Genomic DNA, 27,934 nt, shown 5'->3' with positions numbered 1-27,934 from the left:
GCACACAGAGTCAGAGACACAGTCAGAAGGAGAAGCAGGCTCCCTCCACAGAGCCTGATGCAGGACTCGATCCCAGAACCCCAGTATCACAGCCTGAGCCAAAGGCAGACACTCAACCACTGAGCCACACCTAGGCTCACCTCCCCTTAATATTGAAATTTTTTAAAATAAATAATCCCCAGTTGAATTCACACATTAAACAATTTGAATGAATCTCCAAGACATCATGCTAAATGAGAGAAGCTAGTCTCAAAATTTTATTACTGTATGATTCCATTTCTGTCACATTTTGAAAAAAAAAACAGCAATGGAAAACAGACAAGTAGTTCCAATGAATTGCAGGAGTATGGGAGGGAAGTTAGAGGATATGAAGATAAAGAATAGTGTGGAGTTTCGAGAAGTTGTGAAACATCTTTGTATTCAGACTGTATAGAGATGGTTACACAAATTAATATGTTTTGAAATTCACAGAATTTTACTGATATTTTAATTCTATTTAAGTTTAATTCTTTTATTTTTTTTAAGATTTTATTTATTTATTCATGAGAGACACACAGAGAGAGAGTAAGAGCGAGAGAGAGGCAGAGACACAGGCAGAGGGAGAAGCAGGCTCCATGCAGGGAGCCTGACGTGGGACTTGATCCCAGGTCTCCAGGATCAGGCCCTGGACTGAAGGCAGCGCTAAACCGCTGAGCCACCCGGGCTGCCCAGTTTAATTCTTTTAATTTTAACATCTAAATCAGTAAATCATTAAAAAAATTAAGGCCAAAAAAAAGAATTTCTAATATGAAAATCTGAAGATATTTATCATAAACCAACACACACTACAAGGAACATTAAAGGAAACCTTTCATGCAAAAGAAGAATATCATATTCAAATATGGATCAATGTACAGAATGGAGACAGCAGAAATGATAACTACAAAAGTAAATATATAAAGTATTTTTATTACTTAAATCTCTTAAAAAGATCACTGAAACTTAGATAAAATGATAAAGATCTCTGAAAACCCTCTCTTCTTAAGAGAAATAAAACTAAAAAAAATTATCCAAATCAACTTTTTGATGATTCTAGAAATTAACCAAAAGCTTACAATAATCCTTTGTAGGGGAATACATAATCAAGTAAAATAGCCAAATCTCAGTAAGAAAAATAGGCATTATGGCATTTTAACTTACCCAATTACCATCTCCCTCTCTCTAGTTCCATGCTGAAGAGATATGCAAACCCTGTTTAAAAGGCAGCCTAGAAGCCATTGAAGGATCTAAACAGGGTTATAGCCAAACCCCCATCCCACAGGTAACTGTATATGGCATTTCCCTGGAAAACTTCACTCAAAGAATTATTTTTATTCGACCTAACTTGGAGATCACTCACAAGAGACAGGCTTTCACCCATGTATGTTTGTTAAAAACAATCAGAGACAATCGTTTAAACACTGCAACTGCTTAACATAGCAATAAAAATAGAATGAGGCAAAAAATGAGGTAACCAAACAAAAGGAAAACATACTGAGTAACTTGTACAAAAGGGGCGTTTAAATTTCTAAAATATTCCAGGGAACGTAAAAGGTGTTATACATGTGCAGGACTGTGCACATGCCCAGAAATATATACAAGCTCAGTAAAAAGCTGGAATCTCTAGTTGATATTTAAGCTCTATATAAATAGGAGGTATAAAGTAAGGCAGATTTGACAACTGCCTGGTTAAATGCTGACAAGTACCCAAGGAGCACATAGAACTTCACAGAAAATACTGGGATCCTTATTGCTTTAGGACATTAAAAAAAAAAATCATTGTCCAATTATCACCTGACCACTAAGCTAAATGAAGAAAGAATGTAAAGAGCTCACAGGAAAAAGAACAGACTTTACATAATTATTTCAAGTAAGTCATGGAACAACCAAATAGCCAAATAACCACCACTAACCTGGGAGAAGGGAAAAGTCCCATTTCCAGAACTGCCACACCATATTAAAATAAAAATGCCCACTTTTCACCAAAACATTATAAGACATGCAAAGAAAGAAAATATGGACACAGGAAAATTTTATAAAAGCAATAAATAAAAATTATCCCTAACAAAGCCTAGATGTTGCACCTCCAAAGCCACAACACTGTATCAGCTATTTTAAATATTTTCAAATAAAAATAAATATTTTCAAATAAATAAATAAATAAATAAATAAATAAATATTTTCAAGCAACTACAGGAAAATAATGAAAAAGATGCCTTAACAATAGAGAAGGGGTAGAAATTATAAAAATTCCAGTACTGGAAAGTACATTAACTACAATGAAAAATTCATTGGAGGGGCTTGGGTAGAGACATAAGCACGTAAAAGAATCAGCAAACATGAAAAAAAGAATAGTTATTATAAGCAGTGAAAGAGACACAACACATACTATACATAAGTTCCTCAATAAGCATAACACCTAATTTCTCCAAATAAAATTAAGAATCAAAGATAGTGGAGTTATATATTCAAAGCACTGAGAAAAGCCTGTCAATCAAGAATTCTGCGTCTGGTAAAAATACTTTTCAAAATTAAAGGAGAAATTAAGACATTTTAAATAAAGAAAACCCAAAGAATTCATTCAGCAGATGGGCTTTACAAAAAATACTAAATGAAGTAATTCAAGCTGAAATGACAGGATACTAATGAAGAAAATCTACGTAAAGAAATAAAGACCACAAATAAAGGTAAATGCAATGTAAAAATAAAACAGCATATAAATATTCTATTTATAACTTTTCCCGCCTACCTGACTTAAAAGACAATTCCACAAAACAAAATACAGTATAGAAACATGCAATTTATATGAAAATAAAAGCACAAAAAAGGGGAAAAAGGCACAGAGCTACACAGAAGAAAGTTTTTGTATATTATTGAAATTTGGTTGGTAGTAATTCAAGCTGAATTGTTATGCTAATTGGAATGCTCAAGAATACCACTAAAAGGGGGAACCCTGGGTGGCGCAGCGGTTTGGCGCCTGCCTTTGGCCCAGGGCGCGATCCTAGAGACCCGGGATCGAGTCCCACGTCGGGCTCCCGGTGCATGGAGCCTGCTTCTCTCTCTGCCTCTCTCTCTCTCTCTCTCTCTCTGTGACTATCATAAATAAATAAAAATTAAAAAAAATAAAAAAAATAAAAAAAAAGAATACCACTAAAAAAATTACCAAAAAAACCCAAAAAGATAGACAATATTAAAATGGTATGCTAGAAAATATCTCCTTGATATAACAGAACGTAGTAATGGAAGAATATAGGATATAAAAAGAATATTTAAAAAACAAATAGCAGGGGCACCTGGGTGACTCAGTTGGTTGAGCATCTTACTCTTGCTTTCAGCTCAGGTCATGATCTCAGGGTTGTGAGAGACAGCCCCACATCAGGCTCCATCCATGCTCAAGTGAAGCCTGCGTAAGATTCCCTCTGCCCCCTCTCCCAACCTCATGCATGCACAGGAGTGCGTTCTCTCAGGAACGGAAAAAAATAATAAAATAACAAACAAGTGGCAGACATATCTTACATTATCAATAATTACATAAGCTGTATATGGATCAAACATTCCAATCCTAAGATAGATAACTGGCAGAATAGAGTTTTTTTTTTTTCAAGTGATCCAACCCCATGCTTTTCCCAAGAGACATACTTCAGATTCCAAGTCACAAATAAGTTCAAAGTAGTTCTTTATCTACTTTAAAAATTGAAACTTTGGCTAAAACTTTCCTGCAAACATATCAGATAAAGAGCTAGTATTCAAAATCTATAAAGAGCTTAGCAAACTCAACATCCAAAAAACAAAAAATCCAGTCAAGAAATGGGACAGAAGACACAAACACATTTCTCCAAAGAAGACATACAAGTGGCCAACAGACGCATGAAAAAAATGATCAATATTACTCAGCACCAGGGAAATACAAATCAAAACCACAATGAGATACCACCTCACACCAGTCAAAATGGCTAAAATGAACAACTCAGGAAACAGCAGATGTTGGCAAGCACGTGGAGAAAGCAGAACCCTTACCCTGTTGTTGGGAATGCAAACTCGTGCAGCCACTCTGGAAAACAGTATGCAGACTCTTCAAAAAGTCAAAAATAGAGCTACCCTACCACCCAGCAATTGCACTACTAGGTATTTATCCAAATGATACAAACATAGTAATTCAAAGGGGCACATGAACCCCAATGTTTATAGCAGCAATGTCCACAACAGCCAAAATATGGAAAGAGCCCAGGTGTCCATCAACAGATGGATAAAGAAGAGGCGGTGTACACACACACACACACACACACACACACACACACACACACCAGAATATTACTCAACCATCAAAAAAGAATGAAATCTTGCCATATGCAATGATGTGGATGGAACTAGAGGGTATCATGCTAAGTGAAAAAATCAAAGAAAGAAAAATACCATATGATTTCATTCATATGTGGAATTTAACGAAGAAAACTGGATGAACACAGGAGAAGGGGAGTAAAGGTAAGATGAAAATTGAGGAAGAGGCAAACCATGAGAGATGCTGAACTCTAGGAAACAAACTGAGGGTTGCTGGAAGGGAGGTAAGTGGGGGGAATGGATAATTGGGTGATAGGCATTGAGGAGGGCATCTGATGTAATGAGCACTTGGATGTTCTATACAATTGATGAATCACTAAATTGTACCTTGGAAGCTAATAAATAAAAAAAAATTTAATAAAATAATTTTTTTAAAGCCTTCCTGCAAAGAAAATCACAGGCCTGGATTGTTTCCTATCAATCCTGACACTGATAATGGAGGAAAAAAGTTCTACACAAACTCTTCCAAAAATATAAGACATCCCAACTCATTCCCATGAGGCCAAAATTATCCTGATACCAAAAAAGAAAAAAAATTAAAGAAAACTATATTTCTCATGACCACATATCAAAAATTCTGAACAAAATTTTACCAAACCAAATCCAATAATACACTAAAGGATAATACATCATGACAAGTGGTGTTTATCCCAGGAATGCCGAAATGGTTTACCAATCAAAAAAATCTATTGACTATATAATCTATTTATAATTTATTTGATATAATTTAACAAACTATTCTTTGTAAACCATATGACCATCTCAAATAGACAAAGAAAAAGCATTTGACAAAATCCAACCTGATTATCCATTCGATCCCTGGGTGGCTCAGCAGTTTAGCGCCTGCCTTTGACCCAGGTCGTGATCCTGGAGTCCTGGGATCGAGTCCTGCATCGGGCTCCCTGCATGGAACCTGGTTCTCCCTCTGCCTGTATCTCTCTGCCTCTTTCTCTGTGTGTCTCTCATGAATAAATAAAAAAAATAAAATCTTTAAAAAACAACTCTAAACAAAGTAGGAATAAAAGGAAATGGCCCTCAATCTAATAAAGACTACACAAAATCAATAGCTATCATCCTACTTAATGTTTAAAGCTGAATGCTTTCTCCCTAAGACGAGAACATTGCTTTTTTACCACTTGTATTCATATTGGAATAATCAGTGAAATCCACAAGGAAAAAAAACAGATTGAAAGAAAAGAAATAAAACTGACTTTTTATCTACAAATATGATTTCCTATATGGAAAATCCAATGAAAACTTTTAAAAAAATCAAAATATTTGTATCTAGCCAGTTTGTAGAATACAAAATCAAAGTGCCAATATCAACTGTATCTCTATATATTAGGAACAATTAAAAACTTGTAAATACCATTTATAAAAGCATCAAAAAACACAAATATAACTTACCATAGATGTTAAAGTTCTCTATATTAAAAACGACATACTGCTGACAGAAATTAAAGGTGACCTTCATAAATGGAGAAACAAAGTTCTTCATGGATCAGATGACTTACTATTGTCAGTTCTCTCCAAATTAAACTACAGATTTAACACTATCCCAATTAAAATCCAAAAAACCTTTTATATGGAAACTGATAATTTAGTTATAAAATTCATATGGAAGTACAAAGGACCTAGAATATCCAAACAACTAAGCAGAAGAAGGATTAATAGTACCTAATTTCAAAGATTATTATAAAGCTACATAATGAAAGTCACATTGCCCTATTATAAAGATAAATGAATCAACAGATCAGAAGAGAGAATACAGATATAAACCCACATATATATGGACAATTTTTTGACAAAGACACAAAAGCACTAAGGTACAGAAAAAATAGTCTTGAAACAAAAAACAGTCTTGAAACAAGTAGACATTCATAGGAAAACAATCTATACCTTACACATATATAAAATAAACTCAAAATGGATCACAGACCTGAATGCAAAACCTGAAACTATAAAACTAATGGGGAAAAAAAAAAACCACAACATCTTTGCAACCAAAGTTTTTTTAAATAGGACACCAAAAGCATAAGAGAAAAAAAATGAGTAAATTGGGCTTCTTTATCAAAATTTAAAATTCTGCTTTTCAAAAGGTACTATTAAGAGAGGGTTAAATCTGAGCAAAATTTCACCAAGGAGGTGAAAGATCTGTACAATGAAAACTATAAGACGCTAATGACAAAAACTGAAGAAGGCACAAATAAATGGAAAGATATTCTGAGCTCATCAATTGGAAGAATTCACAGCATCAAAATGTCCATACTACCCCAAAGCAATCTAAAGATTCACTGCAATTCCTATCAAAATTCCAATGGAATTGTTCACAGAGGTAGAAAAGATAATCCTAAAATTTGTATAGAGCCACAGAAGACCCCAAATAGCCAAAGCAATCCTGAAAAAGAAGAACAAAGCTAGAGGCATTACACTTTCTGATTTCAAATTTTATTAAAAAGCTCTAACAATCAAAACAGTAGAGTACTGGCATAAAAACACATAGATTTAAAAAAAAAAATAGAGTGCCCAGAAATAAACCCACACATACATGGTCAGTTAAAGTGGGACAAAGAAGCCAACAATATGTAATGGAAAAAGAACAGTCTCTTCAATAAATGGTGCTGAGAAAACTAGACAGCCACGTGCAAAAGACTGAAACTGAATCCTTATACCATACAAAAATCAACTCAAAAAGGATTAAAGACTTAAACATATGACCTGAAACCATACAACAACTAGAGGTTAAGAAATCAGTATTGGAGATGATTTTCTGGAGATGATATCAAAAGCAAAGGCATCAGAAGCAAAGATAAACAAGTGGAACTACACCAAATCAAAACATTTCTGTACAGCAAAGGTAACCACCAACAGAATGAAAAGGCAACATATCAAATGGGAGAAAATACTGGCAAATCACATACTTGATAAGAGGTTATATCCAAAAAACATTAAGAACTCAACTCGATAGCAAAAAAATGCAAAGAACCCAAATAAAAAATGGGCATTCCTTTATAAAACATACACACACACACACACACACATACACAAATAGGTATTTGTTCTAGAGAAGATCTACAAATGGCTAACAGATATTAAAAGGAGCTCAACATTACTCATCACTGCGGAAATACAAATCAAAACCACTATGAAGTATCACTTAATACCTGTTAGAATGGCTATTGTCCAAAAGACAAGAGCTAACAATTGTTGGCGAGGATATGGAGAAAAAGCAACCCTGTGTACTGTTTGTGGAAATATTAAAATTGGTGCAGCCACTCAAAAAAAAAAAAAAAGAAGTATGGTGGTTCCTCAAAAAATTAAAAATAGAAATACCAGGGATGCCTGGGTAGCTCAGTCGGGTAAGCAATCAAATCTTGATTTTGGCTCAGGTCATGATCTTAGTGTTGTGGGATCAAGAACTTGCTTAAGATTCTCTCTCTCTCTCTCTCTCTCTCTCATCTTTAACCCTCACCCCTTGCTCACACACATAATATGTATCTAAAAAAATAAATAATAAATTAATAAAAATAGAAATAGAAATACCCTATGATCCAGCAATTCCACTTCTGGGTACCTGGAGGAAATGAAATCACTATCTTAAAGAGATATCTGCATCCCCAAGTTCACTGTATGATTATTAACAATAGCCAAGACATGGAAACAACCTGAGTGCCCACAGATGAATAAATGGATAAATAAGATGTTGTATGTATATATGATGGAATACTATTCAGTCATAAAAAAAATAAGAAAATCTTGTCATTTGCAACAACATGGATAGACTTTGAGGGCATTATGCTAAATAAGATAAGTTAGACAAAGAAAAACAAATACTGTATGATTTTATTTATATGGAAGGAATCTAAAACAAATAAAACCTATGAAAGACTGGTGGTTGCCAGAGAGGATGGGGAAGTGGGGAATAGGTAAAAGTCATCAAAGGTACAAATTTCCAGTTATAAGATAAATAAGTTCTGAGGCTGTAATGTACACCATGATGACTACACTTACCAGTACTGCATCATATATTTGAAAGTTACTAAGAGAGTAAGTCTTTAAAGTTCTCATCTCAAGAAAAAAACTAAAATTATGTCATGTGATAGATATTATCTAAACTTACTATGGTAATCATTTCTCAATATATACATGTATCAAATCATGTTGCACATCTTAATACAATGATTTATGTCAATTATATCTCAATAAAATTGAGTAAACATTTTTAAATGATGCTCTTCAAAAAGTAATATGAAGAAAGGGTTAAATTTATACCAAACTGAAGGGGCACCTGGGTGGCTCAGAGGTTGAGCGTCTGCCACTGGCTCAGGTCATGATCCCAGGATCCTGGGATCAAGTCTCACATTAGGTTCCCTGTAGGAAGCCTGCTTCTCCTTCTGCCTGTGTCTCTGCCTCTCTGTGTCTCTCATGAATAAAAAAAATCTTTTAAAAATTAAAAAATAAAAATCATACTGAAAACAATCCAAAAATCACTAAGACACAGTAAAAGCAGTCCTAAGAGGGAAATATATAGTAAAACAGGCCTACCCCAAGAAACAAGAAAAAGCTCAAATAAACAATCTAAACGTACAACTAAAGGAACTAGGGAAAAAAAGAGAACAAAGCCCCAGGTGAGTAAAAAGGAAGGAAATAATAAAGATCAGAATAAAAATGAATGACATAGAGACTTTAAAAAGTAATAGAAAAAAATCAATAAAACCAAGAGTTGGTTCTTTGAAAAGGTAAACAAAATTGACAAACCCTTAGACCCAACAATAAAAAAAAAAGGAAGGACTCAATATCAGAATGAAAGAGAAGTAACAATTGACAGCACAGAAATACAAAGAGTTTTAACAGAATACTATAAAAAAAATATATGGCAACTAACAGGACAACCTAGAAAAAAAAATCTATAAATTCCTAGAAACAAATAATCTTTCAAAACTGAACAGAAGAAATAGAAAATCTAAAAAATCTAAGTAACAAAATAAAATTAGTAATAAAAAAAATAAAAGTCCAGGACCAGATGGATTCACAGGTGAATTCTACCAAACATTTTTTTCTACCAAACATTTTAAAGAGTTAATACCTATTCTCATCAAACTACCCCAAAAAATACAAGAAGAAGGAAACCTTCCAATGCACACATAAGGCCAGCATTACCCTAATGCCCAAACAAGAAAAAGACACCACCTCCATATACAAAAAAAAAACTTAAGGCCAATATCCCTGATGAACATAGATGCCAACACCCTCAACAAAATATTACCCAACCACATACAACAATACATTAAAAAGATCATTCACCATGATCAAGTGAGACTTACTCTAGGGATGTAAAAATGGTTCAATACTCACAAACCAATGTGATACACCACATCAACAAAACAAACATTAAAAATCAGAGATCAAAAAAAAAAAATCAGAGATCATCTCGGTGGCTACAGAAAAATCATTTGACAAAATTCTAATTCCATTCGTGATAAAAACTCTCAACAATGTGGTGTTAGAGGGCATATACCTCAACATAATAAGATTATATATGAGAAACCCAAAACTAACATCATCATATTCAATGGTGAAAACCTGAGAGCTTTTCCTCTAGCCTCAGGAACAAGACAAAGCCTCCTCTTACTACTTTTATTCAACATAGTACTAGAAGTCCTAGCCACACAATCAGATAAAAAAAAAAAAGAGGCATCCACCTTGGTCAGGAGAAGTTAAACTATCACTATTTGCAGATAATATGATACTACACATAGAAAATCTTAAAGACTCCACCAAAAAGCAACTGGAAATAATAAATGAATTCATTAAAATTGAAGGATAACAAAATTAATACTCAGAAATCGGTAGCATTTCTATATACTAATAGCAAAGCAGCAGACAGATAAATTAATAAAACAACACCATTTACTTCTGCAGAAGTAAAAAAAAAAAAAAGAAAAAGAATAAAGGACCTAAGTAAGAAGTAATAAAAAAAAGAATAAAGGACCTAAAAATAACTTAACCAAGAAAGTCAAAGATCTGTATTCTGAAACTATAAAATATTGCTGAAAGAAATTGAAGATGACACAAATGGAAAGATATTCCAGGCTTATGGATTGGAAGAATTAGTATTATTAATATGTCTACATTACCCAAAGCAAGCTACAGATTCAAAGCAATACCTAGCAAAATATCAAAAACATTTTTTTAAAAACCAGAACAAATAACAGTGAAATTTCTGTGGAACCAAAGAAGACCTGGAATAACCAAACCAATCTTGACAAAGAAAAAGCTGCAGGTATCACAAATCCACATTTCAACACATTCTACAAAGCTGTAGTAATCATAACAGTATGGTACTGGCACAAAAATGGACACACAGATCAACGAAATAGAATAGAGAGCCCAGAAATAAATCCACATTTATATAGTCATTTAATCAATGACAACAGAAGCAAGAATATATAATAGGAGACAGTCTTTGCTCAATGGTGCTGGGAAAACTGGACAGCTACATGTAAACTGACCGCCTTGTAACACGAAAATAAACTCAAATTGGATTAAAACCTAAATATGAAACCTGAAACCATAAAAACCCTAGAATAGAACAGAAGTAGTCATTTCTCTGACATCGGCCAAAGCAACATTTTTCTAGATATGTCTCATAAAGCAAGGGAAACAAAAACAAAAACAAGCTATTGGGACTACACCAAAAAACAAAACAAAGCTTTTGCACAGTGAAGGAAACCATCAACAAACAAAAAAACAACCTGAGAGGGAGAAAATATTTGCGAATGATATATCCAATAAGGAGTTAATATCTAAAATATATACAAAAAAGTATATAATACCAAAAAAATAATCCAGTTAAATTGGGCAGAGGACTTGAATAGACTTTTATCTAAAGAAGACATACAGATGGCTAACAGACACATGAAAAGATGATCTATAGCACTCATCATCAGGGAAATGCAAATTAAAACCACAATGAGATATTACCTTACACCTACTAGAATGGCTATGATCGAAACACAAGAAGTAACAAATGTTGGTGAGGATGTGTAGAAAAAGGAACTCTTGTACACTATTTGTGGATATCTAAATTGGTACAGCCACTATGAAAATAGTATGGAGGTTCCTCAAAAAATTAAAAATAGAAATACTATATGATCCAATAATTCTACTACTGGGTATTTACCCAAAGAAAATGAAAACACTAATTCAAAGAGATATATGCACTTTTATGTTTACTGCAGCATTATTTACCATAACCAAGATATGAAAGCAACCTAAGTATTCATCAATAGATGAATGGATAAGGAATATGTGGTGTGGATATACAAAGGGACATTATGCAGCCATACAAAAGGATGAGATCATGCCATTTGAGACAACATGGATGCATCTAAAGGATATTATGCTAAATGAAATAAGTCAGATTGAGAAAGAAAAATACCATAGGATTTCATTCATAACGATCTAGGGGGAAAAAAAAGAAGAAGAAACAAATAAAATGCAGAGTCAGGGGTGCCTGGGTGGCTCAGTTGGTTGAGCTTCTGCCTTCAGCTCAGGTCATGATCTCAGGGTCCTGGGATCAAGCCCTGCATTTCCTGCTCAGTGGAAAGTTTGCTTTCCCCTCTTCCTCTTCCCACTGCTTGTGCTCTTTCTCTCTTTTTTTTTTTTTTTAAATTTTTATTTATTTATGATAGTCACAGAGAGAGAGAGAGAGAGGCAGAGACACAGGCAGAGACAGAAGCAGGTTCCATGCACCAGGAGCCCGATGTGGGATTCGATCCCGGGTCTCCAGGATCGCGCCCTGGGCCAAAGGCAGGCGCCAAACCACTGCGCCACCCAGGGATCCCATCTTTCTCTCTTTCTAATGAATAAAATCTATCAAAAAAATAAAACACTTTAAAAAAAAAGAAAGAAAGAAAGCAAAAGCAAACCTATAAATAAATAGAACAAACTATAGTTGCCAGAGGGGCACAGGTGGGAGGTTGGGCCTAATGGATGAAGGGGAGGGCATAATAGGCCTCCACTTATGAAATGAGTAGATCACAGGAATAAAAGGTACAGCATAAGGAATGACATTGTAATAGCAATATATCAGGATAGATGGTAGCTACACTTGTGGTAAATGTGGTAAACACAAACATGTGGTAAACATAAACATATTATAAACTGTGGTATCACTAAGTTGTACACCTAAAATAATATAACATGGTGTCAACTATACTCAAAAAAAAGAAGAAGAAGAAGAAGAAGAAGAAGAAGGTGGTTAAATCTGGGAGAAAATGTGTACACACACACACGTGTAGCCACTACACAAAAAACTTTTTTTTTTTTAACAAAAAACTTTCAAAACACAGTAAGAAAACCCAGTAAAAAGTTGGGCAATAAATTGTGACAAACATTTCACCAAAGAAAATATGGAAAGGGCAAATAAACATATGAAAATATGCTCATGGCATTAATCACTATAAAATATAAATTAAAACCTCAATGAGATACCACTATATGTGTGTGTGTGTGTGTGTGTGTGTGTGTGTGTGTGTGCGCGCGCGCGCGAATGGCTAAAATTTACAGGAACAACTCTATCAAGGGTTAGTAAGGATGTGGAGTACCTGGAACACACTGCTGGGTGAGAATATAAAATGGTAGGTACAACCACTTTGGAAAAATTTGGCAGTTTCTCAAAAAGTTAAGCATATACCCTATCATATGACCTAGTCATTCCACTCCTAGGTATTTATCCAAAAGACTTTTATAGAGTTTTTATGTGTAACAGCCAAAAAACTAGCAACGTATATATATCCATTAATAGGTGAACAGATAAACCAAGTGTGGTCCACCCAGACAGTAGAATTCTACCTTACCAAAAGGAATGAATCACTGACACTAACAACAACGCGGATGAATCCTGAAATAACTATACCAAGAGAAGTCAAACATAAAAGAGTACACAATGTTATGATTCCACTTATATAAAATTAGTTTATAGAAATAACAAACTAATGTATAGTGACAAAGTATGTAAATGGTTTCTTGTACATGAGTAAGCTGGAAAGGGTGAAAGGAAACACAAAGAGCTATAAGGATAAGGATAATGGATATATTCAGTATCCTGACTGTGGTGGTTGGTTTAATTAATATATATACACACGTCAAATTTTATCAAATTGTACATACTCAGTATATGCAGTTTAGTGTGTATCAATTATACTTCACAAAATCCCTTTTAAAAAGTAAGTAATGAGGGGTGCCTGGGTGGCTCAGTTGGATAAGCATCTGACTTCAGCTCAGGTCATGATCTCAGGATCCTAGGATTGAGGCCCTTATAGGGCTCCTCGCTTAGTGAGGAGTCCACTTGTCCCTCTCTCTCTGCGCCTCCTATTTGTGCTCTCTCTCTCTCTCATAAATAAAATCTTTCAAAAAAATATTGCCTTTTCCTTCCAATTCTAAAACAAAAATAGTGTATTCTCTTTCTTTTCTACCTTTGGTAAAATTACTTCTAAAACATTATAGAACTAAAAAATTTTTCCCATATTCTCTACATTTCCAAAACTGAACCCTTAGAATTCAATACTAGGCACAGATATCAAAGTTGCAGGGATACAAGTATACTACTACTAAGAATATATTTCCTAGCCACCTAATTCCACAGCCCAATTACAGACAGGAGTCCTGTCCCTGCTATTTCCCTTTACAAGGTGATGCATATGCCTCCAATCATCCCTTTCTTCATCACTGTGACCAAAAACACCCTTGAAAAAAATACTGCCACTGTCACACCATTTAAACTTCAACACTGCCTTTTTTGCTTTCCCATCTTTCAGTTTTCCTTGGTAACTAAAAATGATGTCTATACTTCTAGTCTCATTTTCTCACATCTACAAAATGTTTATGTTTTATTTTTCAAAGATATGTTTAAGAACAGTATTTCTACGCACTTACCTCAAGTACTGGTCCAGCTCCAAGAATAATTTGTTCCACTCCACTGGCAAATCCCTTCTGACTGAGAGCAGTAAGGTGGTGAATAAGAAAGTTTGTGCTCTGAGTCTTCCCAGAACCACTCTCTCCTGAAATCACGATGCACTGATTCTTTTTGCGCTGAAGCATGGCATGATAAGCTACATCAGCCACAGCATAAATGTGGGGCTCCAGTTTTCCCAATTGGTGGTTATCATACATTTTGACATATTTGGGATTATAAATAGGAAGAAACTTGAATGGGTTAATCACTATTAGAATACTGCCAACGTAGGTATAAATTTTTTCATGCTTAAAGCGATTTCGTAGGTTTTCTAAAAGAGTTTTCTCATTCAAATCAGGTAAGCTACACAAATCATCAAAGTCTTTCTGCTGAGGCTGTGGGAGAAAACCCCGTTCCATCATCCTGCGACGCTCTTCTGTTACCCGTAGCCATGACTGCAAACTACCATAATGGATTGATCCATCAAGGTTTTTTTCTCTCAGAAGAAAGCGATAGTCCTCTCCACTCAGGCGATTTTCCAGAGCCATCCGGGGCCACAACATCATTCGCTGAACTGGACAGTCTGTGGGGTTGAGTATCCATTCTTCTCCACCAAATTCCTTTACTTCTGCGAGAACGTAACACTTCGTTTTGTCAAGATGAAGTCTGTTTATAAGAGAGTCAATCACCTCAGCAGCTGTGGAGTTTTTTCTGGCAGGAATTGGACAGTAGATAGTCCCTTCTGAAATTGTCCCAGGATATATACGTAATGTATGTTCATTATCCTCAAAGCGTCGTCTTCCTCCATCATTTATATTCATATTGGACCCTGTCCCATCAGCATGGATAGTATGTGTTCAAGACCGTGCAAACCATTTTCGTGGCAAAAGAACTGTAACATAAAAGGTGTGAAACATTTAGAAATCATATTACACAATCTTCACTTTTTGATGCTCAAGAAAGGCTTAAATCATGTTGATTACATCTTTCAGAACATAAAATCCTACCTCTTAGTCTAGAAATAGTCTTGACAAGAAAAAACAGATGTTGGTGAGGATGTGGAGAAAGGGGAGCCCTCTTGCACTGTTGGTGGGAATGCAAACTGGTGCAGCCTCTCTGGAAAAACAGTGCGGAGGTTCCTCAAGAAGTTAAAAATAGAGCTACCCTATGACCCAACAATTGCACTACTGGGTATTTACCCCAAAGATACAGATGTAGTGAAACAATGAGACATCTGCACCCCAATGTTCATAGCAGCAATGTCCACAATAGCCAAACTGTGGAAGGAGCCACGATGTCCTTCAACAGATGAATGGATAAAGATGTGGTATATATGTACAATGGAATTGTATCCTTTCAGCCATCAGAAAGGATAAATACCTACCATTTACTTCAACGTGGATGGAACTGGAGGATATTATGCTGAATGAAATTAGTCGGAGAAAGATAATTATCATATGGTTTCACTCATGTGGAATATGAGAAATAGTGAAAGGAACTATAAGGGAAAGGAAGGAAACTGAGTGGAGAAAAATTAGAGAGGAAGACAAACCATGAGAGGTTCCTAACTCTGGGAAACAAAGGGTTGGAAAAGGGGAGGTTAGTGGGGTTGGAGTAACTGGGTGACAGGCACTAAGGAGGGCATATGATGAGATGAGCACTGGGTGTTATACTATATGTTGGCAAATTAATTTAAATAAAATATATTTTTTTAAAGAAACAGTCTTGAAAACATTCTCATCAAGATCACATAATATTACATTTTATCATCCAATCTGGACACTTTCTAAAACAGCAATTTGCCAAAGATTTTTTCCATGTTTTATTACACTAATAATTTAAAATTCACAGTACAAATAAAAATTATTTTGTCCCCTATTTGAAATGTTTCTAAAGTACCTGAGATTAGAGTCAAGTTCTTTCTTTGTATTTGAAGAGCCTCACCAAAGGCCTAATTAAAATGGGCAGAATAATCATGCAAGTCTAATCACCCTGCACCCAAAAGTTCTTGTAGATAAAGCAAAAACAAGAAAGAATGCCATTAATGAAACCAAATTTTTGAAATTAAAAACAGTAATAGATGAAATTAACAACACAGGAAACAACAAATGCTGGCAAGGATGCAGAAAAGGGGGAATGAAAACTGGAGCAGCCACTCGGGAAAACAGTATGGAATTTCCTCAAAAAATTAAAAATAGAACTACTTTACAATCCAGCGCTACTAGAGATTTACCCAAAGGATACAAAAATACTACTTCAAAAGGATACTTGCACCCCAATGTTTATAGCAGCATTATCAACAACAACCAAATTATGTAAAGAACCCAAACGTCCATTAACCCAAACATCCATTAACTTTATCCATGAATGGATAAAGAAGAGGTGATATACACATACACAATGGAATATTACTTAGCCATAAGAAAGAAAGAAACCTTGGGGCACCTGGGTGGCTCAGTAGGTTAAGTATCCAACTCCTGATTGCTGCTCAGGTCATGATCTCAAGGTCTGAGATCAAGCCCCAAGTCTGGCTCCCCACTCAGGAGGAAGTCTGCTTGAGATTCCCTCCATGTCCCTCTGCTCCTCCCCCCACATGTGCACACTCTCTCTCTAAAATAAACATATTTCTTTTAAAAAGAATGAAATCTTGCCATTTGCAATGACATGGATGGAGCTAGAGAGTATTATGCTAAGTGAAATAAGCCAGTCACAGAAAAACAAATACCATATGATTTCATTTGTGTGGAATTTAAGAAACAAAACAAACATGGAGGCGGGAAAGAAAAGCAAACCAAGAAACAGACTCTTAACTACAGAAAACAAACTGATGATTACCAGAGGCTGGGGTAGTGGGGGGATTGGTTACATAGGTGACAGGAATTAAGGAAGACACTTGTGATGAACACTGGGTGTTATATGAAAGTACTGAAACACTAAAATCTACACCTGAAACTAATATTACACTGTACATTAACTGAAATTTAAATAAAAACTTGAAAAAAAGTAAAAAATAAAAAATAAACAAAAAAAATTAAACTAGATGAAATTATAACTCAGAGAATAAGAGAAACCTGCTACAGAATAGATATATTGTCAAGGACTTTTGGACTCTGACTTTCCACCTCCCCTAAGTGGCAAGATAAGGCAGGCAACAATAAGATCCTGCCTCTGGCTTGCTGAACAAAGCTGACAGAATTATACAGCAAGGTACTATTATAAATTTTATTCAAACCTCCCTTTTCCTGTTTAACCTTATTTCATAACCTTTACCTATTTAACCTTTTTTCATTCCTTACAAGTATTCTGCATATCCTTCCAATCTTCTCAAACCCCACATATATAACACCTCCAGAATGATTTCAACTTTTGTATCTCACTGAGAAAATAGTGCCTTTTCCAACTCAAAATATATTCCTATTTTCATCTCCTCTCTGCTTTTCCATTCCAGTCTACACAGAAAATATATTCCACATCCTTTCCAGGGCTAAAAAAAAAAACATTTCTTATCATCTCCATCAGTAACTTGCCCCATCAAAAAACCATCCTCATGTATTATCACTCTTTTCCTTTTTATTTTATTTTATCCTTTACCATATAAAGATGCCATGTTATTTTTTTAAAATATCTCCAGTTACTTCTCTCTCATACTACTGCATATTTGTCTAGGTCCTCAAGTGAAGAAACTGCTTTTTACCTTTTTCCTGAATGATCTTCAAACACAGAGAATATTATGGAACATATAAAAAGCAGTCATACACATGAAAATAATGCTATCACTGGATATCAGAGAAATACAAAACAAAACCACAATGAGATACCACGTCATACTAGTCAGAATGGCTAAAATGAACAACTCAGGAAACGAGATGTTGGCGAGGATGCAGAGTGGAGCTTTCCTACACTGTTGGTGGGAATGCGAACTGGTGCAGCCACTCTGGAAAACAGTATGGAGGTTCCTCAAAAAGTTAAAAATGGAGACACCTGGGTGGCTCAGTGGTTGAGTGCCTGCCTTCAGCTCAGGGCATGATCCTGGGGTCTGGAGATCGAGTCTACATCGGGCTCCCTGTGAGGAGCCTGTTTCTCTCTCTGCCTATGTCTCTGCCTTTCTCTGTGTCTCTCATGAATGAATGAATGAATGAATGAATGAATGAATAAAATATTTTTTTAAAAAAGTTTAAAATAGAGCTACCCTACCACCTAGCACTTGTACTTCTAGGCATTTATCCAAAGGATACAAACATGGTGACTTGAAGGGGCACATGCACACCAATGTTTATAAGAGCAATGTCCACAATAGCCAAAATATGACAAGAGTCCAGATGTTCATCAAAAGATGAATGGAGGGGATCCCTGGGTGGCGCAGCGGTTTAGCGCCTGCCTTTGGCCCAGGGCGCGATCCTGGAGACCCGGGATCGAGTCCCACGTCGGGCTCCCAATGCATGGAGCCTGCTTCTCCCTCTGCCTGTGTCTCTGCCTCTTTCTCTCTCTCTCTCTCTCTCTCTCTCTCTCTCTCTCTCTCTCTGTGACTATCAAATAAAAAAAAAAAAAGATGAATGGAGGGGATCCATGGGTGGCTCAGAGGTTTAGCTCCTGCCTTTGGCCCAGGGCGTGATCCTGGAATCCCGGGATCAAGTCCCACATTGGGCTCCTTGCATGGAGCCTGTTTCTCCCTCTGCCTGTGTCTCTGCCTCTCTGTGTGTCTCTCATGAATAAACAAATAAAATCTTAAAAAAAAATAAATGGATAAAGATGTGGTATATGTATACAATGGAATATTATATATCAAAAAGAATGAAATCTTGGGGCAGCCAGGGGCTTAGTCAGTTAAGTGTCTGCCTTCAGGGACACCTGGGATGGCCTAGTCAGTTAAGTATCTGACTCTTGATCTCAGCTCAGGTCATGATCTCAGGGTCCTAGGATCGAGCCCTGAGTCAGGCTCCCTGCTCAGCAGGGAGTGTACTTGTCTCTCTCTCCTTCACCCTCTCCCTCTGCCCCTCCCCCTGTTTATGCTCTCTCTCTCAAATAAATAAAATTAAAAAAAAAAAAAACAGGGGCACTTGGGTGGTTCAGTGGTTGAGTGTCTACCTTTGGCTCAGGTCATGATTCCAGGGTCCTGGGATAGAGCCCCGCATTGGCCTCCCCATAGGGAGCCTGCCTCTCCCTTTACCTATTGTCTCTGCCTCTCTCATGAATAAATAAATAAAATCTTTAAAACAAAAAAAAGTGTCTGCCTTCAGCTCAGGTCATGATCCCAAAGTCCTGGGATCGGGCTCAAGTGGCGCTCCCTGCTCAGTAGGGAGTCTACTTGTCCCTCTCCCCCTGACCCTCCTCCCACTAGTGCTCACTCACTCTCTCTCAAATAAATAAATCTTTTAAAAAAATGAAATATTGCCATTTGCAATGACATGGATGGAACTAGAGGGTATTATGATAAGTGAAATAAGTCAGAGAAAGAAATACCATATGATTTCACTCATACGTGGAATTTAAGAAACAAAACAGATGAACAAAGAAGGGGAGGAAAAATAAGATGAAAATTGAGAGAGAGGGACGCCTGGTTGGCTCAGTGGTTGAGCGTCTGCCTTTGGCTCAGGGTGTGATCCTGGAGTCCCCGGATCAAGTCCCGCATCGGCTCTCCGCATGAAGCCTGCCTCTCATTGTGTCTCTCGTGAATAAATAAATAAAATCTTTAAAAAAAAAAAAAAGAAAGAAAGAAAGAAAGAAAGAAAGAAAGAAAGAAAGAAAGAAAGAAAGAAAATTGAGAGAGGCAAAACATAAGAGATGTTAAACTCTAGGAAACAAACAGGGTTATTGAAGGGAGGTGGGGGGGGAGGGATAATCAAGTGATGGGGATTAAGGAGGGCTCTTGATTAATAAGCACTTGGGTGTTCCATGCAACTGATGAATCACTAAATTCTACCTCTGAAACTAATTTTTTTAAAAAAGCAATCATATATCTACCACCCAATGCAAGAAGTTGAAAACTGCTGTAACGACTCCAGATTGGTTTATAAACAAAATATTAGAGATATAGTTAAAGCTCCTTCTTTTGCTCTACAGAGATAACCACTATCCTGAGCTTGGTATTATTCCCATAAATGTTTCTACATTTTTATTACATATGTGAGTCTCCATAAATAATAAACAGCACTATTTCATTTTTTTAAGTTTTAAAAAACTGATGCATGTAAAAGTTCATTAACTGCCAAATAATATGCTACTGTATGTAGGTTCATTAACTGTAATAAATGTACCACAGGGTGGGGGGATTAATAATGGGGGAGGCTATGCATGTGTGGGGGCAGGCAGGGGGTCTGAATCTTCTGTTCAAATTTGCTATGAACCTAACCTAAAACTGCTCTAAAAAATAGACTATTTTTTTAATCCCACTATATGATTAGACCACAATTTATCAATATACTGTTCTTCTAGTGAACACTTAGAATATTTACAATATTACAATATTACAACAATCTTACAGTTTTCATATGCCTTTTCTGGGCTTTATACCTAGGAGTGGAATTGCTGGGTTTTAAGTATCTTCAACTTTACTAGGTATTAAGAAAATATTCTCCAAAGTAGTTGTCCCAACCATTTCACAGCTAATGCAGAAAGCACTCATGTTTCTCTGCCTCCATACCAATAAAAGTTAGTATCATCAGACTTCAGTTTCTGCCAATGTAAGTGCAAAAAGGTATCCCATTACTTTAATTTGCATTTCCCTGATTACCAGAGTGAGAAGCGCAACATTTATCCTATCATTTGCCATTTGGACTATGTTGCTTATTCATTTCCATTTTCTGAGTTACCTTACCTTTATTGGTTTGAAAGAGTTTTTCATATATCCTGGATATTAATCGTCAGTTAAATGTGTGACAAATATCTCCTACCAATCAGTGCCTTACCTTTCTATTTTGTTTATAATAAATACCTTTTGTTGCAGAGAAGTTTTTGTTTTTAACAGTCATATTTATCAAGCCTTTACAGGTTATGATTTCTTCTTTAATAAATTACAGTAACAATAATTGCAGTTAATTCTTATTATATGTTTATTTGTACCAATAATTTTTTCTAATTATTTCACATTTTATTTCTGAGGGCTTTCTGTTGTTTTGAGAGGGTACATGCTCATGCACACATGTGAGAGAGAGAGAGAGAGAGAGAGAGAGAGCTCAAGTGGAGGGAGGCAAGGGAGAGGAAGAGAAAGTGAATGCATCCCAAGCAGGCTCCACACTCAGTGCAGAGCCCAACTTGGGGCTTAATCCCATGACCCTGAGATCATGACCCGAGCTGAAATCAAGAGTTGGACACCCACTGACTGAGCACCCAGGCATCCCTCTGAGGGTTTTTTTTACCATCATCCTCCTCATTTTATAAATTAGAAAACACAGAAAGATTACATAACTTGCCTAAAGTCATAACCAGAATGATAAAGCTGAGATATGGAGCAGGCAGTCTGGCTCTAATGCCTACATAGCATTATCTCCTGCTACTTTTTAAAAATCCCTCTTCATCCTGAGGACATAAAGTTATCATCCTGTATTTTCTTCAAAGTTTGGGGCACCCGGGTAGCTCAGTCAGATTAGGGTCTGCCTTCAGCTAAGGTCATGATCTCAGGGTCCTGGGATTGAGCCCCACATTGAGCCCTGCATGAAGCCCCACATTGGGCTCCCTGGGAGCCTGCTTCTCCCTCTCCCTCTGCAGCTCCCCTGCTTGTACTCTCTCCTGTCAAATAAGTAAAATCTTTAAAAAAATATTTAAAAATTAAAAATAAAATAAAAGGCCTAAGTTATTCTTTTCTCATCTATGTATTTAATCTATATAGAATTTTCATAGGACTCTTGTTTTCATGCCAATTCAGATTAGCAATCTAATCAGTACCACAATAAAAGAGTCCAATCTTTCCCCTCTGATTTATAATGCCACCTTTGTCATGTAGCAAATTCCATATAAAAATCAATGTGCTCTGGGTTCTGTATTCTCTTCCACTAATCTATCTGTCCATCCCTGAACCTATCTTAATTATTATAGCTTTATAATAAGTTTTGATATCTGGAAGGCTTATCACTTCAATTTGTTCTTTAATGTACTTTGAGTTTTACCATAAGAATTCTAAGATAAACACATCCACTACCATGAAAAAATCTTCTGACATTTTGATTGACACTACACTGATTTCATAAATACTAGAAAACAGACATCCTACTGATTTTCCATTTATCAACATTATGCCATTCACTTAGGAAGTTTGTTATTTCATGTCCACCTGATCTTTTTTCTACCTTAAATGCCATAATTGTTTTAATTTAAGGGATATTACTCATCTCCTTGAAAATACTAAATATAAAATTTGATATTTTTCAGACTAGTATTCAATGTCATCCAGAGTAAACTGCTCTTCTTATTTTATTTCATATTCTCAGCATTAGATAGATGGCTTAATGTGTTTGAAAACTTAGATTTACTTTCTTTTTGAAAGATTTACTTTGATAGAAATTTTCATGTATTTGAGAATCTACCATTTACTACTTTTTTTTTAACATAACCACAATATCGTTAATCATACGTTTAAAAATTAACAATGTTTAACATCATTGGTCAGTATTCAATTTCCCCAGCTACCTCATAAGTATTTTTCTTACGCTGGTCTGTTCAAATCAGCAGATCTGTCCTACACTAACACTGATGGTATGCACTGAGATGGCAGGTTCCTTGTTGAAAGCTGTTTGTGTTCCCCTGAAACCCCAGGTTTAAGAAGGCTTCTTATAAACTGTGGATTCTGGCAGCAGTCAGTAGCAAAGCTGCTGCTTACTGCTAAGCATGATAGGCCCTGCATTACTCCAGTAGATGCACTGCATAACTATAGTCTGATTTCTAAAGGTATACAATAGGGCAAGCCCTAGAACTAAATTCAGAAATATCTTTTTTAACAGAAGATCCCTATACATCCTGGCCCATGGTTTCCAACAATGAGCCCAATTCCAACAACATCCCCCACTACCTCAAAGAAACCCAAACCTTAGCTGCTTTACCTTCCTGGTCTGAGCCACAGCCCTACTCACTGTTCTGTGTTCTACTACTTTTCAGAAACAGAAATGCTTATCATTTTTGTACCCCATTCGTCAATTTGGTTTTCTCTTTTTGCTTTTATCAATCATTGCTGGTGTTTGGAAAAGAGGGGCTGCCTCAAAATATCACTCACAAATACATCTTGATGGCAAGCCATTAGAGTTTATCTAAATCATCTGGGCAATGTTTTAAAAATATACATTTCTAAGCTCAATAATGGATCTGAGGTTGGGAAATCTATGCAGTTCTGTTGTTGCTGTTCCAAAAAATATTTGAAAATCAATGGTTTGTATTTCTACTCTTCACTCTTTTACCACTCTTCACACATGGCAAGTGCTATCAATATTCTTTGAAAATGTCACCAATTCCCATACAGTTGCCAAAGCCAAAGGCTTCTTCTGAATCCTCATCTTAACATGCCACACCATTGCATTTGACCTAGAAAGCCATCTTCTCATTCTTGAAACTGTCCTCACATGACAATTATTTTTCTTGTAATCTTCCTGATAGGCTCACTCTTTTTCTGACTCATTCTCAGAGCTCCTTTTCCATGACCTCACTTTCAAAAAAAAAAAAAAAAATGTTCTCCTAGTTTCTGATCCCAACCCCGTGCTCTTCTACCTAGATGACTTTACCTAATCCTCTATCTGTAATTTATATCATTACCTGTTATCTTCGGATGCTTTTGTACTACAGTGACAAAGACCATATGGTCCACAAAGCCAAAAATGTTTACTATGTGGTCCTTAAAAGAAAAAGGTTGCTGACCCCTATTCTAGTATTACCACTAAAAAAAAAAAAAAAAAGAAAGAAAAGAAAAAAGTATAACTTCCCAGTTAACAGTGTGAAAAAAACAATGGAATGATTAAACAATAATCCAAAAGAAGGCAAGAAAGGAAGGAGGTCCCAGAGAGAGTTAGAACAGATGGAACAAATGGAAAGCAAACTACATATATCAGTAACTATATTAAATGTAAATGTTCCAGTTAAAAGACTGCCAACAGATTTTTAAAGTCCAACTATCTGCTATTTTCAATAGACAAATACCTATAATACAAAGATACTCATGTATACCATGTCAATTCTAGACCCAAAAAAAGTTGGTATAATCAAAATCACATGGAGCAAAATTAAAAAAGGGAAGCTAAGTTAAGTATCTCTTAGGTCTCTTTTAGCCCTTAAATACTGTAATTCTAGGTTTAAGCCTGAGTCAAAGGTCTCTGGATATTGTTGGTGACTGAAAAGTAGGAAGTAAGAGGTTAAGAAAAGAGTGGCAGAAGATAGATTGGCAAGTAAGTAAACTAGTGGATGATGGATGATGGTCAAATCAGCTATTAAGGGGGAAAAAAAGGAGAAATATGAGTAAGAAGCACCTGGGTGGCTCAGTCGGTTAAGCAACCAACTCTCTTTGATTTTGGCTCAGGTCATGATCTCAGGGTCATGAGACTGAGCCCCACATCAGGCTCTGACCAAGCTCAGCAGAGTCTGCTTGTCCCTTCTCCAGAGCTCTGCTCTTTCCCCCACTTGCTCTCCCTCTCAAATAAATAAATAAAATCTTTAGAGAAAAAAAAAAGTACAAGTGAATCATTTACTAGTTAGAAGGCTTGGGAGCATGGCTTTATTCTATAAATAGAATCAAGTGGAGAAGCAGAAACTGAAAACTTAAGAAAATGAAAGTCTATCTGATGCGCCAAGGTTCTTTGCTAAGCAAGGCTAAATGAGATTTAAGTCAAAGGTCCACAGGTGGCTCTCTCAGAACACTTTTTCTTTCTCTCCAAGAATTTTTGGAAAAAAAGGTTAAGAAAAAGCTTTTTGGGTAAGATGTGACAAAAATGCAATGTTAGATGATCTTCATCACTAGAGAGTATACAGGAGAGTATACAGGAGCCCAACTTTACCTATTGTAGGTCAATGCCAAGTAAAAATCAAATTGGGTGCTGAAGGAAAACACATTTTGTAGTATTTCAATTAAAGAAAAGGTGATGGGACACCTGGGTAGCTCAGCAGTTAAGCGCCTGCCTTCAACCCAGGGAGTGATCCTGGAGTCCTGGGATCCAATCCCACACATCAGGCTCCCTGCATGGAGCCTGCTTCTCCCTTTGCCTCTCTGTCTCTCATGAATAAATAAATAAAAATCTTAAAAAAAAAAAATGCTTTCAGCTCTAAGTGACAAGAAAAGGTGATGGAAGAAATTAGTTATACTATAACTTTGGTACATGGCCCTTCTTCTAGTGAAAGTACAGTACTATGTTTGCCTTTGAAGAACTACTACCAAATGACTACCCCATTGTCATTTGACCAGTTTCAATGAACTGACCTCATCTCCCAGTTAGGGGGGAAAGGGTGATATTAGTCCTGCCCCAGGCCCAGCTAGTTAGTTTACTGCATTCCCCCTGGCAACAGTGGTTGTTCACTGAAATTCCATCCTAGAATTTTGCTGCAACTATTAGGAAAGAAGCATTTTCTTTTCTACTGCGCTAATTATCTGGAAAGATGTATATCTAGAACTGTTCACAGCCAACTTTCCTGAATGCACAGAACCTCTATGTGGTAAAAGGAAATAAAATGAATGAATACATAAAGCAAAGCCTTAACATTGTTTGGGCCCATGAATAAAGCTGTGCCTCAAATAAACTCCACCACTGAACTTCCTTGTTAAGTGGTGGAGTTAAGTGTGACATTCAATTCCTTTTACCCTGAGCCACTTTGAGTTGGGTTTCTGTTCTCTGCAATCAGAGGAACTCACTACAATAGGTACATCTCAATGCAATACCCTTTGACAATATGGTTATCCCTTATTAACCAAATTCCTGATATCTAAAAATTCCACAGTCTATACTCAGGAACCAAATATATTTGAATAAACTTTTTGATACTTTCTTCACAATCATGCTATTTGGTTTCCAAGTTTAGGAAACCAAATAGATTCCAACAGGGCAGTACCAAATTCACTATCCAAACTAAAAATTGGATAAAAAACAGATTTGGATGGTGTTGAAGGATATTTGTAACGTCAGGCATGCAGAAAGATGGCATGGGATGTACAATATATTGTACAAATGAAAAAACTTAAAATATAAAATTGTATATAAAGGCAAACATATATAAAAACGACAAAAAAGGGATCCCTGGGTGGCGCAGTGGTTTAGCGCCTGCCTTTGGCCCAGGGCGCGATCCTGGAGACCCGGGATCGAATCCCACGTCGGGCTCCCGGTGCATGGAGCCTGCTTCTCCCTCTGCCTGTGTCTCTGCCTCTCTCTCTCTCACTGTGTGCCTATCATAAATAAATAAATAAAATAAAAATTTTAAAAAAAGGACAAAAAATTAGACTTTTGAATAATCTTCAAAATTCCCATTTATAATTTTCAACAAAAATAAGTCTGATGTGCATTTGAACATTTGAGTTGAATAGAAAATCTCTGAGACAAAAAAAAAATCTCTGAGACAAGGAACAAACTAATACCTTTCAAATTAGCAAATTAGGGCTTAAAGCGCAAAAAAGTCTATAAAAATTTACCTTATGATAAAGATGGCATCCAGATAAAAAGATTATGGATAAATGACTGATTGGGAAAATAAAATAAATGATCCATATAAAGAATAAAGCACATTACTAGCACTTATATAGCAATTACACATTGCTGTCTCTGTCATAAAGAAAATTATTTAATACTTTTTTTCCCCTATCCCAAAGTAGTTATTTCAAAAGTATAGGCTAACAGAGGGAAACAATGCGGTGAGACAGTTGCTGTGGCTGGTAGGGTGTGGTTCAGAATAGGCCAGCTTATGCTGTTATTCACTGGACTGAGTTAGAAGAGACTAATTATAGAGGAAAACTGTGGTGAAGAAAGAAAACAGAAGGAATACAGAGTTTCCTTTAAATTAGAAGTTCAGTTAAAAAGATAAAAAAAAACAAGATTTTTAATGCCATATTTTGTAACTGCTAATAAAATTTAATTTTCAAAAATCCTTATGGTTGCTTTTATTCTTTACCAAATTCTCAAAGTTATTTCCAAGAAGAAAAAAAGACATATCCATTCTCTTCACATTTGCTTTATCGTAAGGATCTACTTATGAATAGTAGTAAGATTATATATTATCATTCAGTAACAAGAGGGTAGAAGAATAAAAGGCAAATTCGTGTCTAAAAAATAAAAATCTAGCTTCACTATAGAGAAAATAACTCAAAGCTAAAATCTCACCAGTATATATTAAAGGAAAACATTCTACTATCAAGGCAGGGTCCATTTGAGAAAATAATACTGATTTGTATACAGCTGTAAATATGAGGACAGTACTATTAAACATTTTGAACTTATTTTACAAAAATAACTGAGAAAGTGGCATTTAAGAGCTAAGATTCACATTTCTTCATTTTTAGTACTTTAAATTTATAAATATGTAACTTCTTTAGATATGTATTTTTATTTTGCAAACTATGTATTTTAGAATAAAATTTTTTTCAAAAGTCTCCAAATACCTTTTTACAAACTGATTTCCTCCTCTCCCTGGGCACACAGCTAGACTGTATTTCCCAACTTTCCTTGCAGT

General features: G+C 35.8%; 1 protein-coding gene across 8 annotated transcripts in view; it reads right to left on the bottom strand.

Annotated features, from left to right (window-relative positions):
• Positions 1-27,934, bottom strand: part of MYO9A (myosin IXA) — a 291,269-nt gene that overhangs the window by 232,843 nt on the left and 30,492 nt on the right. For all 8 annotated transcript variants that reach the window (XM_055319695.1, XM_055319702.1, XM_055319694.1 and 5 more), the window contains exon 2: positions 14,296-15,206. In XM_055319695.1, the coding sequence (XP_055175670.1) occupies positions 14,296-15,135 (840 nt within the window). In that variant the 5' untranslated portion in view covers positions 15,136-15,206. The remainder of the gene's footprint in view (positions 1-14,295; positions 15,207-27,934) is intronic.

Source organism: Nyctereutes procyonoides, unplaced genomic scaffold (assembly GCF_905146905.1).
Source record: "Nyctereutes procyonoides isolate TBG_1078 unplaced genomic scaffold, NYPRO_anot_genome, whole genome shotgun sequence".
Taxonomy (NCBI): Eukaryota; Metazoa; Chordata; class Mammalia; order Carnivora; family Canidae; genus Nyctereutes; species Nyctereutes procyonoides.
The sequence above is the reverse complement of the archived record's forward strand: the minus strand, read 5'-3'. Positions and strand labels throughout refer to the sequence as shown.